General features: G+C 39.9%; 1 protein-coding gene across 1 annotated transcript; it reads left to right on the top strand.

Annotated features, from left to right (window-relative positions):
• The first annotated feature begins 6477 nt into the window (after window positions 1-6477).
• Window positions 6478-10800, top strand: anp32a (acidic (leucine-rich) nuclear phosphoprotein 32 family, member A). Its single transcript, XM_056247934.1, has 7 exons — window positions 6478-6659; window positions 8682-8831; window positions 8990-9112; window positions 9229-9427; window positions 9530-9648; window positions 9735-9789; window positions 9917-10800. The coding sequence occupies exons 1-7, from the start codon at window positions 6606-6608 to the stop codon at window positions 9979-9981; spliced, it is 765 nt and encodes a 254-aa protein (XP_056103909.1). The 5' UTR covers window positions 6478-6605; the 3' UTR covers window positions 9982-10800.
• Window positions 10801-12592: the final 1792 nt, after the last annotated feature.

Here is a 12592-nt window from a genome sequence, read left to right on the forward strand (position 1 = left end):
CTGCTAACAACTCGAGGCAGTTGATGTGCCAATGCAGTTGAGGCCCCGTCCACAGACCTGAAGCTGCATGCCTGTTGTACGTGGCCCCCCAGCCGGTGGCAGAGGCATCCGTGGTTACCACAGAGTGCCTGGACACTTGTTCTAGGGGAACACCTGCCCGCAGGAACGAAGGGTCTGACCACAAGCTGAGAGGCGAACTAAAGCCGGGCGAACTGAATCGCATAGCCGAGTCTGACAGTACGGATGAGCCAGCGAGACAGGCAGGGAAGCGCTAGCCAGGCTCCCAGACACCGCACAAGCGGAACCAACGGCACCACAGACGTACCCGGGGTGGGGCAGCGCGGCGAAATGCAGGGACCCGACTCGGACGGCATAGCGGCCCGGAGTGGGGTCTGAGTGTGTGGTGCAACATGTACCTGCTTCTGTCGAAGGGCAGAGTGAGTGTGCGGAGGCATCAGTGCGTCCGGAACACAGCCACTGCTGCTCGCTGGCGTTGAAAGAGGGGCTTGAGGGTGACAAGGTATAGCGTCGTTGACCGCCAAGCGCGCCCTCTTGGGACCCAGAGGTTTCAGAAATTGCTCTTTTGTTGAAAATGTGGGTACCACTGGCCTGTGGGTCAGTGGCGGAACAGAAAGAAAAGGAAACAAAAGATTCTCCGCCCGGTCCTCCACCGGGAGAAGGAGCGGTGCCTTCACCACCTCCTAAAGAGCAACTTGGTCCACCTCTAGCCTGGGTCACCCGTCTCAGGGTCGTTTGCACCTGCGCTTGCCTCCTGGTTTGGTTCCAAAGCTCCAAAGGAGTCTCGATCTCAGCGTTGTCATAGTCAGATGACACGATTCGCCGGATTCACCGCATGACAACGATCACGCGCGTTTCGTGTTTATTCTCACACCTTTAGTTCCACTAAAGCTCACAAAACAGTAAACAGTCTTTTCATGTAGTCGCGATGTTATATTGTGTCATATGTTTATCAAAATAAAACTGATTAAAAAACGTTTACTCCACTTCATTGATATAGGCTTATTTTGAACTTTATTCTTGTTCAAACAGATGCTGTATGAGCCAGTAAAGTATTGAATGAAAATGTGTCTGAAATATCTGTGTATTTGGCAAATATTGCATTTATTTCACTTCAGCTGTGATAAAGTATGCAAACACCACGTGAGCGGTCACTACGGGAACCAGAAAGCGTCCGACTTCACGTCTCCATGTGCAGCTCCTCCCCGCCTGCACGCGGCAACTCTCGCCGATCGGTTACATCCAGCCGATGTCGAAGTCGAACACAGCTAATGAGTGCGTGCGCCGGCTTCCTGTTTATACCCGCGCTGCGGGGCGGGGCGCGTGACGCTTCTCACGCACGCCAACGTTCATTGGCTCGTTCTTGAGACACTCGAAGTTGATAGGGCTCCCTGAAGTGATCCCAATTACATGGTCAAGTCGACGTCACGTCGAACGTGAGCGACTGAAAGGGAACTGTGTATTTAGGCCAAAGTATGTGGGAATGGGAAGCTTTTTAATTTGGATAGGCCAAATCCAGGCGGAAATACCCCAAAATGGCAAGGATCTTAAGAGGTTTACTAAATAAGAGATAAAGAACTTGTAGGCCTACACGTGTTTCTCACTCTAATGGATGCAGTGTTCATAATGATTCTCATTTTCTATTAGATTCCTCATGAGAATATTTATTGAGACACACCAAATCAGCAGAATCTCTGAAGATATGACTCCTGACTACAGTCCTCGCCAGTTTTATTTATAGCCTATACCCGTCCTAAAGTGTTCACAATTGTTTTCTTAGATTGCCCTCTTGTGGTCAATACATAGCAGTTGCCCTCTTCTAGTCAAATTTACTAGAATGATGACTCAAGAAAGTGCTCATAGCCTATAAAAAAAATGATATAAGGTTGTAAGTCGTACTCTGCTGTATGTTATTATTATGTTAAATTTGCTGTATGATTTAACAGCAAATGTACTTATTTGAGTGTTAACAGGGTTAGACGTGAACAATGCCTATGGGTCTATCTTAAAAAAAGGGAAAGGAAAAACTGTATAGGCCTACTACATTACTCTATAATGGAAAGGTAATCTTTTGTGGATATTTAGCTTTCATGAACTTGAATAGTAAGCGGCAGGAGGCAAAAGGATGGTGATTAATGTATAACTATCTATCTAACTAACTAACTAACTAACGAACCACTAGATGGCAGCAATATGCAATGGTCTATCATGTGCTTGTTGAGAAACAAAGAAAGGCGACAGAAGATTTTTTCAATTTCATGAAAAAATATGTAAATTTTGAAGTTTATTGATCGTGAAAGGCTATCAATTTAGTGGTCACCGAAAGGATTTGCTCAGCCCCAAATACATAACGTTTTTAGATTAATCCTCATAAAAGCCCTGATGTAGGCCTACTGACGTCCTACTAAGCGACATTTATATATTTTGTGTAATGTAATGAAAATAGGTTATATAGGAACATGAATAATAGAATACCATCAATTTATTTTGATGGCTCATTTATAAGTCATTTAGTCATAAATAATAGAAACAGTAACTAAATGTTATTATAAACAACTTTACAGTTTATCTCAATCTGACAGTGATCAAATCGCCCCATTACATTTTTATAAGCGCCTGATACACTAAATTTCTCTAATATAGTACGAAACGTTTGTAAAATATAGAAGTTACATTGGGTATGCAGAGCTAAAGTTTTCAGCCTATGAAATACTGTCATCTAGTGGTGTTTCAGCAGAATACACCGTTTAGCCATGTTGACTAGTTACAACCTAAATCATGGCTGACCCATTTAGGTCACCGTCTCTCACCCATATTCTTCTGAATAACTGTGGACAATCATTAAATAAACAAAGTGAGCCCTAAACAGCACACTTCAAAAATCTACTATTAAGTGGTCAGATTAGAGGCCTTGTGCTGTATCATCTATATCCAAAGAACAGCTGTTGGATTTATTTACCTATATGTAAAGCTCATCATATTTCATTATCTTGTTACTGAGATAGAGAAATATTGTTGAGCCAATCAAGTTTTATCCAGATCAGACCTACTTGGATTTGGCTGTCATTCTCACAGCACTGGCTGTCAGCTGTCCTCTATCAATGCCCTACATGACACAAAAGGGATGAAGTATGAAGACAATATTACTGCCAAAACCTCCCACCCAGGAAATCTTCCTTATGAAAGATGCTTCAGATCACAAACAAACTTCAGGCACCAAAAATCAGCTTCTCTTACGTCTGCTTAAAGTTGGCATGAAACATAAGTTGCGATAATCGTTTCTTCCCTATATTGTGATGTATATCTGGTGAAATGGATTCTCGGGCAAGATTTTTTTTTATTTTTTTTACGTCCGCCAGGAATTGATTGGATCATTGTAGTTTGCTATTTCTGTAATCTCATGTGAGTGACAGGTTGTCCCGCCCTCACGCTAGTAAACACGTCAGAGAAGAGAAGTTGCTGCAAGAGCTAGGGGAAGTTATGTTGATTAAAGATTACGAAGGTAGGCTACATTAATTTAAAAAATGCCCACAATTTATAATTTATAATAAATGTTGCAATATTCTATTAAATAATTGTCCATTTTGATTTCATTGTGACATTAAACAGCCTCAGGAGAGATAAAAATAATCTGTACTGAATACTCCCCAAATCTCTCCATACATTTGTGTTATCTGATGCTTTCTTAAAAAAATGCAAAACATAAAACATGCACATTTAGCATGGATTTAGCATGCTAGCTCAAGAGTTCACGAGATCAGTAATACAATTCTGTAAGTCATTCACCAATTGAGAACACAGTCCTAAAACAGTCAAAATAATAGATCAGCGTCTTATTACAGAAACATTTTCAGTTAGGATATCATTTAGAAAACTGAACTTGTCAAATCTTAACAGAGACGTAATATAGGAAGTTTCTTTATTACAGTCCCAGGTCACTTCAGAAACACCCTGAAACAGTCAGATCCACTAGCATGGTACATTTTCAAATGTTGTGGTCTGGCTATTCTTTTGTGCAAAGAGTGTGGTAGAGAAGTCTAGCTATGACTAAATGCTTGACAAGGAGTAAATAAAATGAAATGGGACTTTTTGTGACATGTACATTAGGCCTACTGATGGAGTAAGTGTCAAGAACCACACATTTGTGACATTATGATTCGGAAAAGGGTTCTGTCCTATTTATGTTGTCTGCACTCACTGAAAATGTGTGTAATCTCATTTTTGCATGTAGCCTACAGTGCTGTTGTGATAAATACAACTCAACACAGGCCACTCCAGTTTTTGTGAAAACACAGTGAATGCCTCTGATATGGTGCCTTACAAAATTAGTGATCTTGGGTAAGGAAGATATTACTAAAAAGAGAAAGCATTGTTTTGAGGTTACCCTAAATAATTGGTTGTTGATTGAACACTTCACGAGTTGATAATTTAAATAGCAGTTTTAGCATTTATAGCAGACGGTGCAAATGTTCATCAATCCATCTGTCCTATTAAAATAGCCTAACGGGTTACCAAATGCATTTTTATTCAAATTTCTAACGAATCTAGGTGATTATTGTCACATAATACACGTGCTGATCATAGTCATTCTCAAAACGATAAAGTCTTCCGCGCAAAAAAAAAAAAATGTTTCCTTTGACCTTAATGTGATTTCTAACTCGCATGGTCGTCCACGTTCGCTAGTTTTCTACGTTTTGTCCAGATGACGTTCCTCGTCATTCACGCACAAAAGTTAGCCGTCGGTGGTGTGAAAAAGGAGCGACCGTGTACGTGTGTGTGCCACAAAGCGTGCGAAAACGATTTGGCTCTGCGCACATCGTGCACGCACTCTGCAATGCAATCCACACACACACACACACATTTGATGCAGTACTGCTAGCAAGTACGTTCAGACAACGAGTGAGACACACCCAGAGGAAAAATGGTCTCAACTAATGCGCAAGTACAATCAAAAGGGCTTGAGAATAGCCCGCTTGCGCGGGTTGGAGTCAGTGGCCAGATCGAGAGAAGACGATTTTTTTCTGTTTTCTTCAAGGGCAAATTGTCCTGGTATGAAGTGATTTCGAAATAACGTTGTAAAACGACAGAGTCGCCAGTGAAATGCGCTCTCTCAACAAACAACCCAGCCGGTGCACTTTTGTGAAAACAATCATGCGCCAAGCAGTTGCTCTACAGTTTTTTCTAAGGGGTAGCGGAGCGACACACAGACATGACATCAAATATAGGTAAAGTCTATTGCTTTTTGTTCGTTTTAAGAGTCAATAAATGGTTTTATAATTATTTGAATGTGTTGTATTTTGCGAATCAAGATGGCGCCGGGGAGTCAGGTGACCTTGTTTTTTCCCCTCAATACCAACAATAGTCAAAGCGAAAAGCGGAAGTGAATGCTCCCCCTGAAATACGATTGGCTTGTTTGAACTGTAGGAAAAAGCGTGGGCCCGTGGTTGGAGTGTGCGATGTGGCAGTCAAGTGCATGTGACAAACTTGTTTTTAATAAGACCAGTAGCCAGTAGGTAGGTAACTTATGGGCTCTGCCGTGGAGGGGCTCAGTTGTAATAACTGAAAAAGAACTACGTCGATTTATGTCATATCACCTCTATTCACTTGATATATATATATACATATACATATATATATATATATATATATATATATATATATATATATATATATATATATATATAATCACGCTATTATATGTCTTACAGGTTTGGCTTGTCCATTTTGTTATGCAACCGTCCCTTAGTTGTTGAAATATTATGCTTCATCTGTTAACGTTACTTAAAACCATACAATTTACATATCAGCGTTTATATAAACGGGACCAATAATGTAAAATTTTAAACGCGGGAAATCCACTTTATTGTGACATGTAGTGAGATATGTTCACTGCCTAAACTAGACGAGAAGTAAATAAAGATTTTTTTTTAGCGCAGATAGTCTCAGTGGTCGCCGCCGTGCATTCCCTCCAAAAGGGGGAGGGGTCGTGTTTTCCTGACGGTCCACCACCATCCATCAGTCCAAAGTGACTGTACTTACCTGCCAGGAAAACGCTTCAAGACAGAAGCAGCAGTTAGACTAAAAATTAAATGTATGCACAGCCCTCATTTACCCGACCGTAGCATTTTATTTTAACCAACACGTCAGTGTATTTCAAAATGTCCTTGTATTCCTATAACTCATATATATTCTCGTCTAAATGTAGATAAATCCAATCAAAACAAAAGTAACTACCATAACCCTGCTTAGTCTCTGGCGCCTTCGACAGTTCGGTTGATTTTATCGCATAGATGTCACCCTAAAACAGATTCGATGGATCAACCTAACTGTTCCTGTAACCCCACCCAGCTTGTGATCGAACGCTGATTGGTCGCCAGTGTAGTTGTGAGCGTTTTCACATTTCATTCCGCGTTTCTAATTGGTCGCCGGTGACGACAATCCCACACCCAACTCCCACCCACTGGGGCATCATGTTTGTGAGACTCGCAATAGCTAGTTTGTTAAGAGGCTATAGCTGAATGTGCAGCAAAGACTCCAAGTCTAAACTGCGCTCTTTGGTTTAAATCACTAATTTAGAGTTCAATAACATGGATATGAAAAAGAGAATTCACCTGGAGTTGCGGAACCGGACGCCGTCAGACGTAAGCATCTTTATTAATTGCGGAGTGATATGATTTTATTAAAACTGTTGGTTAGAGTAGTTCTGCGTGGATGGACAACGCTAGATGTGCACGCGTCAAGTTGATGTCTTGAATGAAAAGTTTGCGGCGACTTTGTTACAAGCCTAGAGCCTCGGATGTTGTTATCTCAGTATACCTATACACGGCCCATAAGTTTATCAGTTTTACTGGTTATTTTATTCCCAACTTTTGATGATGCTGTGGTCGGAAACTGCAAGAGCTCCATGCATTCAGTGTATAAACAAGGGAAGCGGCGTGAGAAGCCATATTTGTAACTTTGTAGCCCCTGAACGCGCCCTTTTCCTTTGCATCCTCAGTGCTGCAAAAGTCGCCGTCCGTCAGTTCATGCCTCTCTCACACTTTTGCACATCCATTTTCAATTCAACATTCATACTTTCCCGTCACAGTGGTCGTTGACCAGTTCGGTAACTTGTTGTGGGACGCATTTTGTGAATAGCTGTGCAGAAGGTTTGACAGATACCTTGCGATAAACGCGATCGGTCAACTAACGTTACATTTCATGGCATCTCTCCAGCTAAAAGCTTTTAAATTGAAAGCATTTACATTTCCCAATCGAGGAAAGTTGTGTAAATACTTAGGCGGGATCTTTTCGTGGGCTTTTGGCACGCTAGGAATAATAGTCTCCTATTTGATCTAGATGGGAAAACGAGCGCATTTGTTGTTTGATCGCAGTATAGAAAGGAATCGTGTCACAGCATATCTAGTTGCGTTAAGATGCCCAAACCTATTTAAAACTGCATTATATGTCGACGACATTGCCAGAATGCAAAGACCAAATCGGCACTCTATTCTTCTTAAATATCCCCCGTGTTTTTCTTACTATATATCAATTCTCACAAGTGTAACTACGTTTATTGATGAATTTATAGCAACGTTATCAAGGTCCCTGTTATTGCCCCTTTACGCATACCTAAGTACGCTGTAATAGAGCTCGTAATTAAAATGTCATAACCGTATTCCAAGCACTTCTGTGGATCTCAGCTGGCGGGATAAAGAGATTTCCAGCCGTGTGGCTCTGCTTGTTATTTACATGGACTGGGCGCTTATGTGAGCGCTACGCAACTTGAAGCTGCGCTGCTCTAGTTGCAAGATCTAGGACAAGCCGCCATTTTAACCAGCAACAAAGACGCACGATATTTAATCGAACAGAGAGAATAGTTGCCGCCGTCTCTTTCCTTTGAACCGACCAGAACCGTTGAATATAGGGAGTCGAGCGTCTGTGAAGCCGGAAATTTCATCTTTATTCCGTGAAAGTCAAGACCTTTCGCTTAAAGAGCGACTCCGTTGCATTATCATGCGCCTCTCTGCCCCTCCTACTCGTGAATTCTTGGGTCCGTCCTCGTGTCTTTGCTCTTCCAAGACAATGCAATGAATTTGTGTAACACCCAGGCTATCGTTTACGCGTCTTTACTTTGCTGTTCGAGCACGCACTGTAGTAAAAATGCTCGACCCACAGGATAACAATGTACGCCGCTTGTTGCGGAGTCAGCCATTTTGTTGGATGGGGAGTCAAATGTGAGATTTTGACAAAGCACCGAAACATGCCCCCCTATCTGTTACTGTAGACCGCATGCTCAAGTAAACTTTACAATTGAATGGCGACGTGTGTGTTTATTTGCGCTCTTTATTTTCCTCGTTCTAATTTGATAAATGCGTTCGTCTTCTGATTAAAAAGAGCACTTTTTTGCTGATAACAATGTAAACTATATAAATAAGGAATTTCCATATTTTTACGTTTTTTTTGTTTCGGTGGGTCAGCACAATAAAAGTGTAAACATACAGTGCTCTTTTGGCATGCTGCAAAAGTTAAAAACAGCTCTTGTGTGAATGAATTTAAGTGGTTTTATCCACCATGTCCACCTCCTCATTGATTTGAAGTTGCTCATGTAGAGGCTATTACAAATGCTGTATTCATGAATCGTAACATTAAATCTGTTGTTCATCTCATATGCCCTTTAACAGGTGAAAGAGCTTGTGCTTGACAACTGTCGGTCAAATGAGGGTAAAATTGAGGGCCTCACTGATGAGTTTGAGGAACTGGAATTTTTAAGCACAATCAACGTAGGCTTGACATCAGTTGCCAATTTGCCTAAGCTTAACAAACTCAAAAAGGTAATTGGCAGTTTCGTGTCTACTTTTTTTTTTTTTTTTTTGAAGTATCAAAAATATATATTTTTATAATATATATATATATATATATATATATATATATATATATGTACCCCCCCCCCCATTCTTATTAATATGGCACTGAATCATGTTCTCCACAGCTCGAGCTTAGCGATAACAGAATCTCAGGTGGTCTGGAGGTACTGGCAGAGAAGTGTCCCAACCTCACCCATCTCAACCTCAGTGGCAACAAAATTAAAGACCTCAGCACCATCGAACCCCTGGTAAGCTATAATCATGTTATAGGAGTCGTATCCTATTTTGCTTTTATATATTTATATATATATATATAAACTGTGTTATTATTGTCATTGTTTTGACCCTGTCCTTTTCCCAACAGAAAAAATTGGAAAGCCTCAAAAGTTTAGACTTGTTCAACTGTGAGGTGACAAACCTGAATGACTACAGAGAAAATGTTTTCAAGCTTCTCCCTCAGCTGACATATCTCGACGGCTATGACAAGGAGGATAAAGAAGCACCAGACTCTGATGCTGAAGCTTATGTTGAAGGCCTAGATGATGATGAGGATGATGAAGATGGTATGTTTCTGAAGAGTTGGACTGATAATGTGCTTCAAGGTGCTTACTTTTTTAAATTGCGTTTAAGGAATTCATTTGTCATTGACCTAATTTTGTCTGCAGAGGGAGAAGAGGAGGAGTATGATGAAGATGCAGCTCCAGGGGATGAAGATGAAGAAGAGGGGGAGGAGGATGATGAGGAAGAGGGAGAAGAGGAGGAAGAAGAGGACATCAGTGGAGAGGTTAATGCTGGAAGAAAATGTTGATTCCTTTTTTGTATCGAAATATACAAACATGGTATAAATTTGTGCCTTTTTCTCACTTTTAGGAAGAGGAGGAAGAGGAGTTAAATGACGGCGAGGTAGATGATGAGGAAGACTTTGGTAAGTGAATAGATTAAGACTACAGTTAATACAATAAGTGTTACCACCTGTGAATTGAATGCTGATAAGCAGGGTGAGAATAAGAGTAAACAAAACTTCTGGTCCCCTCCCCCTGTTGTGTTTACAGAGGAGGAACGGGGTCAGAAGAGGAAAAGAGAACTGGATGAGGAAGGGGAGGAAGATGAGGACTGAACATGGACTCCCCCCCCCCCCATTGTGATCTGACCGTTTAACCCCTGTATATCTGTCCTATTGTCACTCTTCGATGGTTTGGGGAGGTATTCAAATGGTAGGGGGTGGGGCTAGTATAAACAAGGACACAGTTTAAATATTTGTTTTTAGCTTTTTTGTTGTTGATGTTGTTGTTGTTTTCTTTTGGTTTGGTTTGTACTTTCAGTTTGATTCCCTTCATTTTCTCCAAAAGCTCTTCAAATGGCTGACAACACAGTGTGGAAATTTATTATTGTTGGAAAACAGACCAGTATACTCTTGTAATTTTTTCCCTGTCTTTACTGTTGATGCCTAAATGCTGGTGATGACTTATGTATTAAAAAAAAACAAAAAAAAACAACCAAAAACCTTTTAGAAGTGCATGGCTGACTCTATTTTAAAGTTGACTACTGGATTTCAAGGAAGAACATTTTCTAACCCACTTTTTTATTGCATCTTTTTTATTTGTGTATTTTTATTTTATTTTTATTTTTTCCCCACCACCACGTGACGTGCTGTTTAGGCATGAAGAACACATCATGATGTATGCTTGGACAGGCACAGTTCAACCTCTCAATGTGATTTTTATTTTATTTTTTAATGTTCAGAGCTGAATGTCTGCCCTTGTCAAATGAGTCCTAAACCCCTTCTCCCTTTTGTGTGGATAGTTCAGAGGTTTCGTGTTCTTTGTAAATAATGACCAAATATATTTTTTTTCTGATTCCCTTTGATAATGGCAGACATTTTCACAAATAATCTAAGTTGTAACCATTAACTGTAATAAAATGAATGAAAATGCAAGTGGTTCTATGGTAATTTGAAATCTGTTCTGTCTGCCACAGAAAATCCATATATTGTAATTAGTTGTGATTACATGATCAATAGATTGTTTTTGAGTCTGGTGCAGAAATGGCTAGTGTATATCATCTCACCACTGAATATTTCGGATTAATTGAATATATGAAGTGAAATTGCATTGTGAAGCTCAGGGAAAATAGCTTGTATATTTTTGATGCGTAACTGGATATTGTGTAAATATTCAGAAGCGTCATGCCAATTATTTAAATAGAAAGCATATGCAATTTTAACAGCTGTATCCAGTTGTCAGATCATACTGATTGAAATTTTTATTAAAAAGAAGACTTCAGATGTCACATGAATAAAAGTCAGCATTTTTGTTCAAATGAATATTTTTGTTAACATGAAAATGAAAGCATTGCATACAGTGTAACTAAGGGGTGTCAATCTGTGGGGACATGTAACAGATCTTACATGTTCATATTTTTGTTCAAGATTGTCAGGTAAATTAAGCTATAGTCTGGACAGTTGTATTTTATGCATATTAATGCTCAGGAAGGGGTTTTTACTTTGAATGTAATTACCCTTGGTGCAACATGCTGTAGTTAGTCAGCTAATCATAATGAATGGTGAAATACAGAGTAGTGATTACCTATTAATGTTCCTCATTTTAATCAAAGACAAAGGTTAGCCTAATGTCTTGCCTCATAATTCTTCAGGCATTATATTTCAAAATTAATTGTGCTTGTCTAGGCAGTGAGCATCTTGTCTGACACCGAAATTAAGGGGCCCAAGTTAGGCCTACAACATTAATATTCTGGCACCTCGCAATGTAAACATCTAAATTATTACCCACTTCACCTTAACATCCAAAAGGATACACAGTGTATTGTAAGGCATGAGATTGGGAATGTACAGGCCACATAAACACCATATTCCTCACTTTTTGTTTAGGCCCATTTAGGTAGCCTAATATTTCTACTTATACCACATGCTAGGATATTATCTCAGGACTATTGTGTGTCTGAACTGCAGGCTAGGATATTAACTAAGAACTACTGTCTGTGTTTGAACTGCTCTTTAATGGGTTAGCAGGATGCTGTGTAGTGTAGAGTTTGCTTCATGGCAAGTGTAGGCCTATATGTGCAATCCATACACATGTGGCTTCACTGCCCCCTAATGGTAGAATAATTGAAATGCACTCAAAACGCTCTATTACTATGCAATAATGAAGCAGGAGCTGCTGCTGGGGTTTGTCTTGTTTGTTTTATAAGGCAAAATATTTGAAAAAAGCTTGATGTTTATAGTGTTTTAATTAAATAGCGACAGCGAGAGAATGTCAAACACTCACAGAGGAGGACCGACTTTGCTTTCTGGCTGGTCGAGCGAGGTTTGAGAGCTTTCATTAATCAAGTGATCCATCAGTTTTACCAAGGATAAGAATTTAACACTTCAGATCAGATCATGGGTGGCCCAGTAAGTGTGCCATTCAATTTTTAAAAACGATCTTTTCCAGTTTGTTCTGGGCAAAATAAATGTGTTCATATATTATAATAGCAGGGTAACCTTTACAGAGCAGTGCGCTTTGAATAGCGTGACTGCACCTGTAGTGTTTTGTGGCGCATAATATTTGCCCACAGCGAATTTGTCCACTTTACAATAAAACAATTAAAAGCGCTTATTGAAAATTCAAAGCGAATACAATGCATTTTACAAAAATTTACATCCAATCTATAAAGCAATAGGCTATGTAAGATGTCATCATTTTGAATATTATATCAGGACGGAAAGGATA

This window comes from Rhinichthys klamathensis, unplaced genomic scaffold (genome assembly GCF_029890125.1).
Source record: "Rhinichthys klamathensis goyatoka isolate OS25496 unplaced genomic scaffold, OSU_Roscu_1.1 h1tg000051l_1, whole genome shotgun sequence".
Lineage (NCBI taxonomy): Eukaryota > Metazoa > Chordata > Actinopteri > Cypriniformes > Leuciscidae > Rhinichthys > Rhinichthys klamathensis.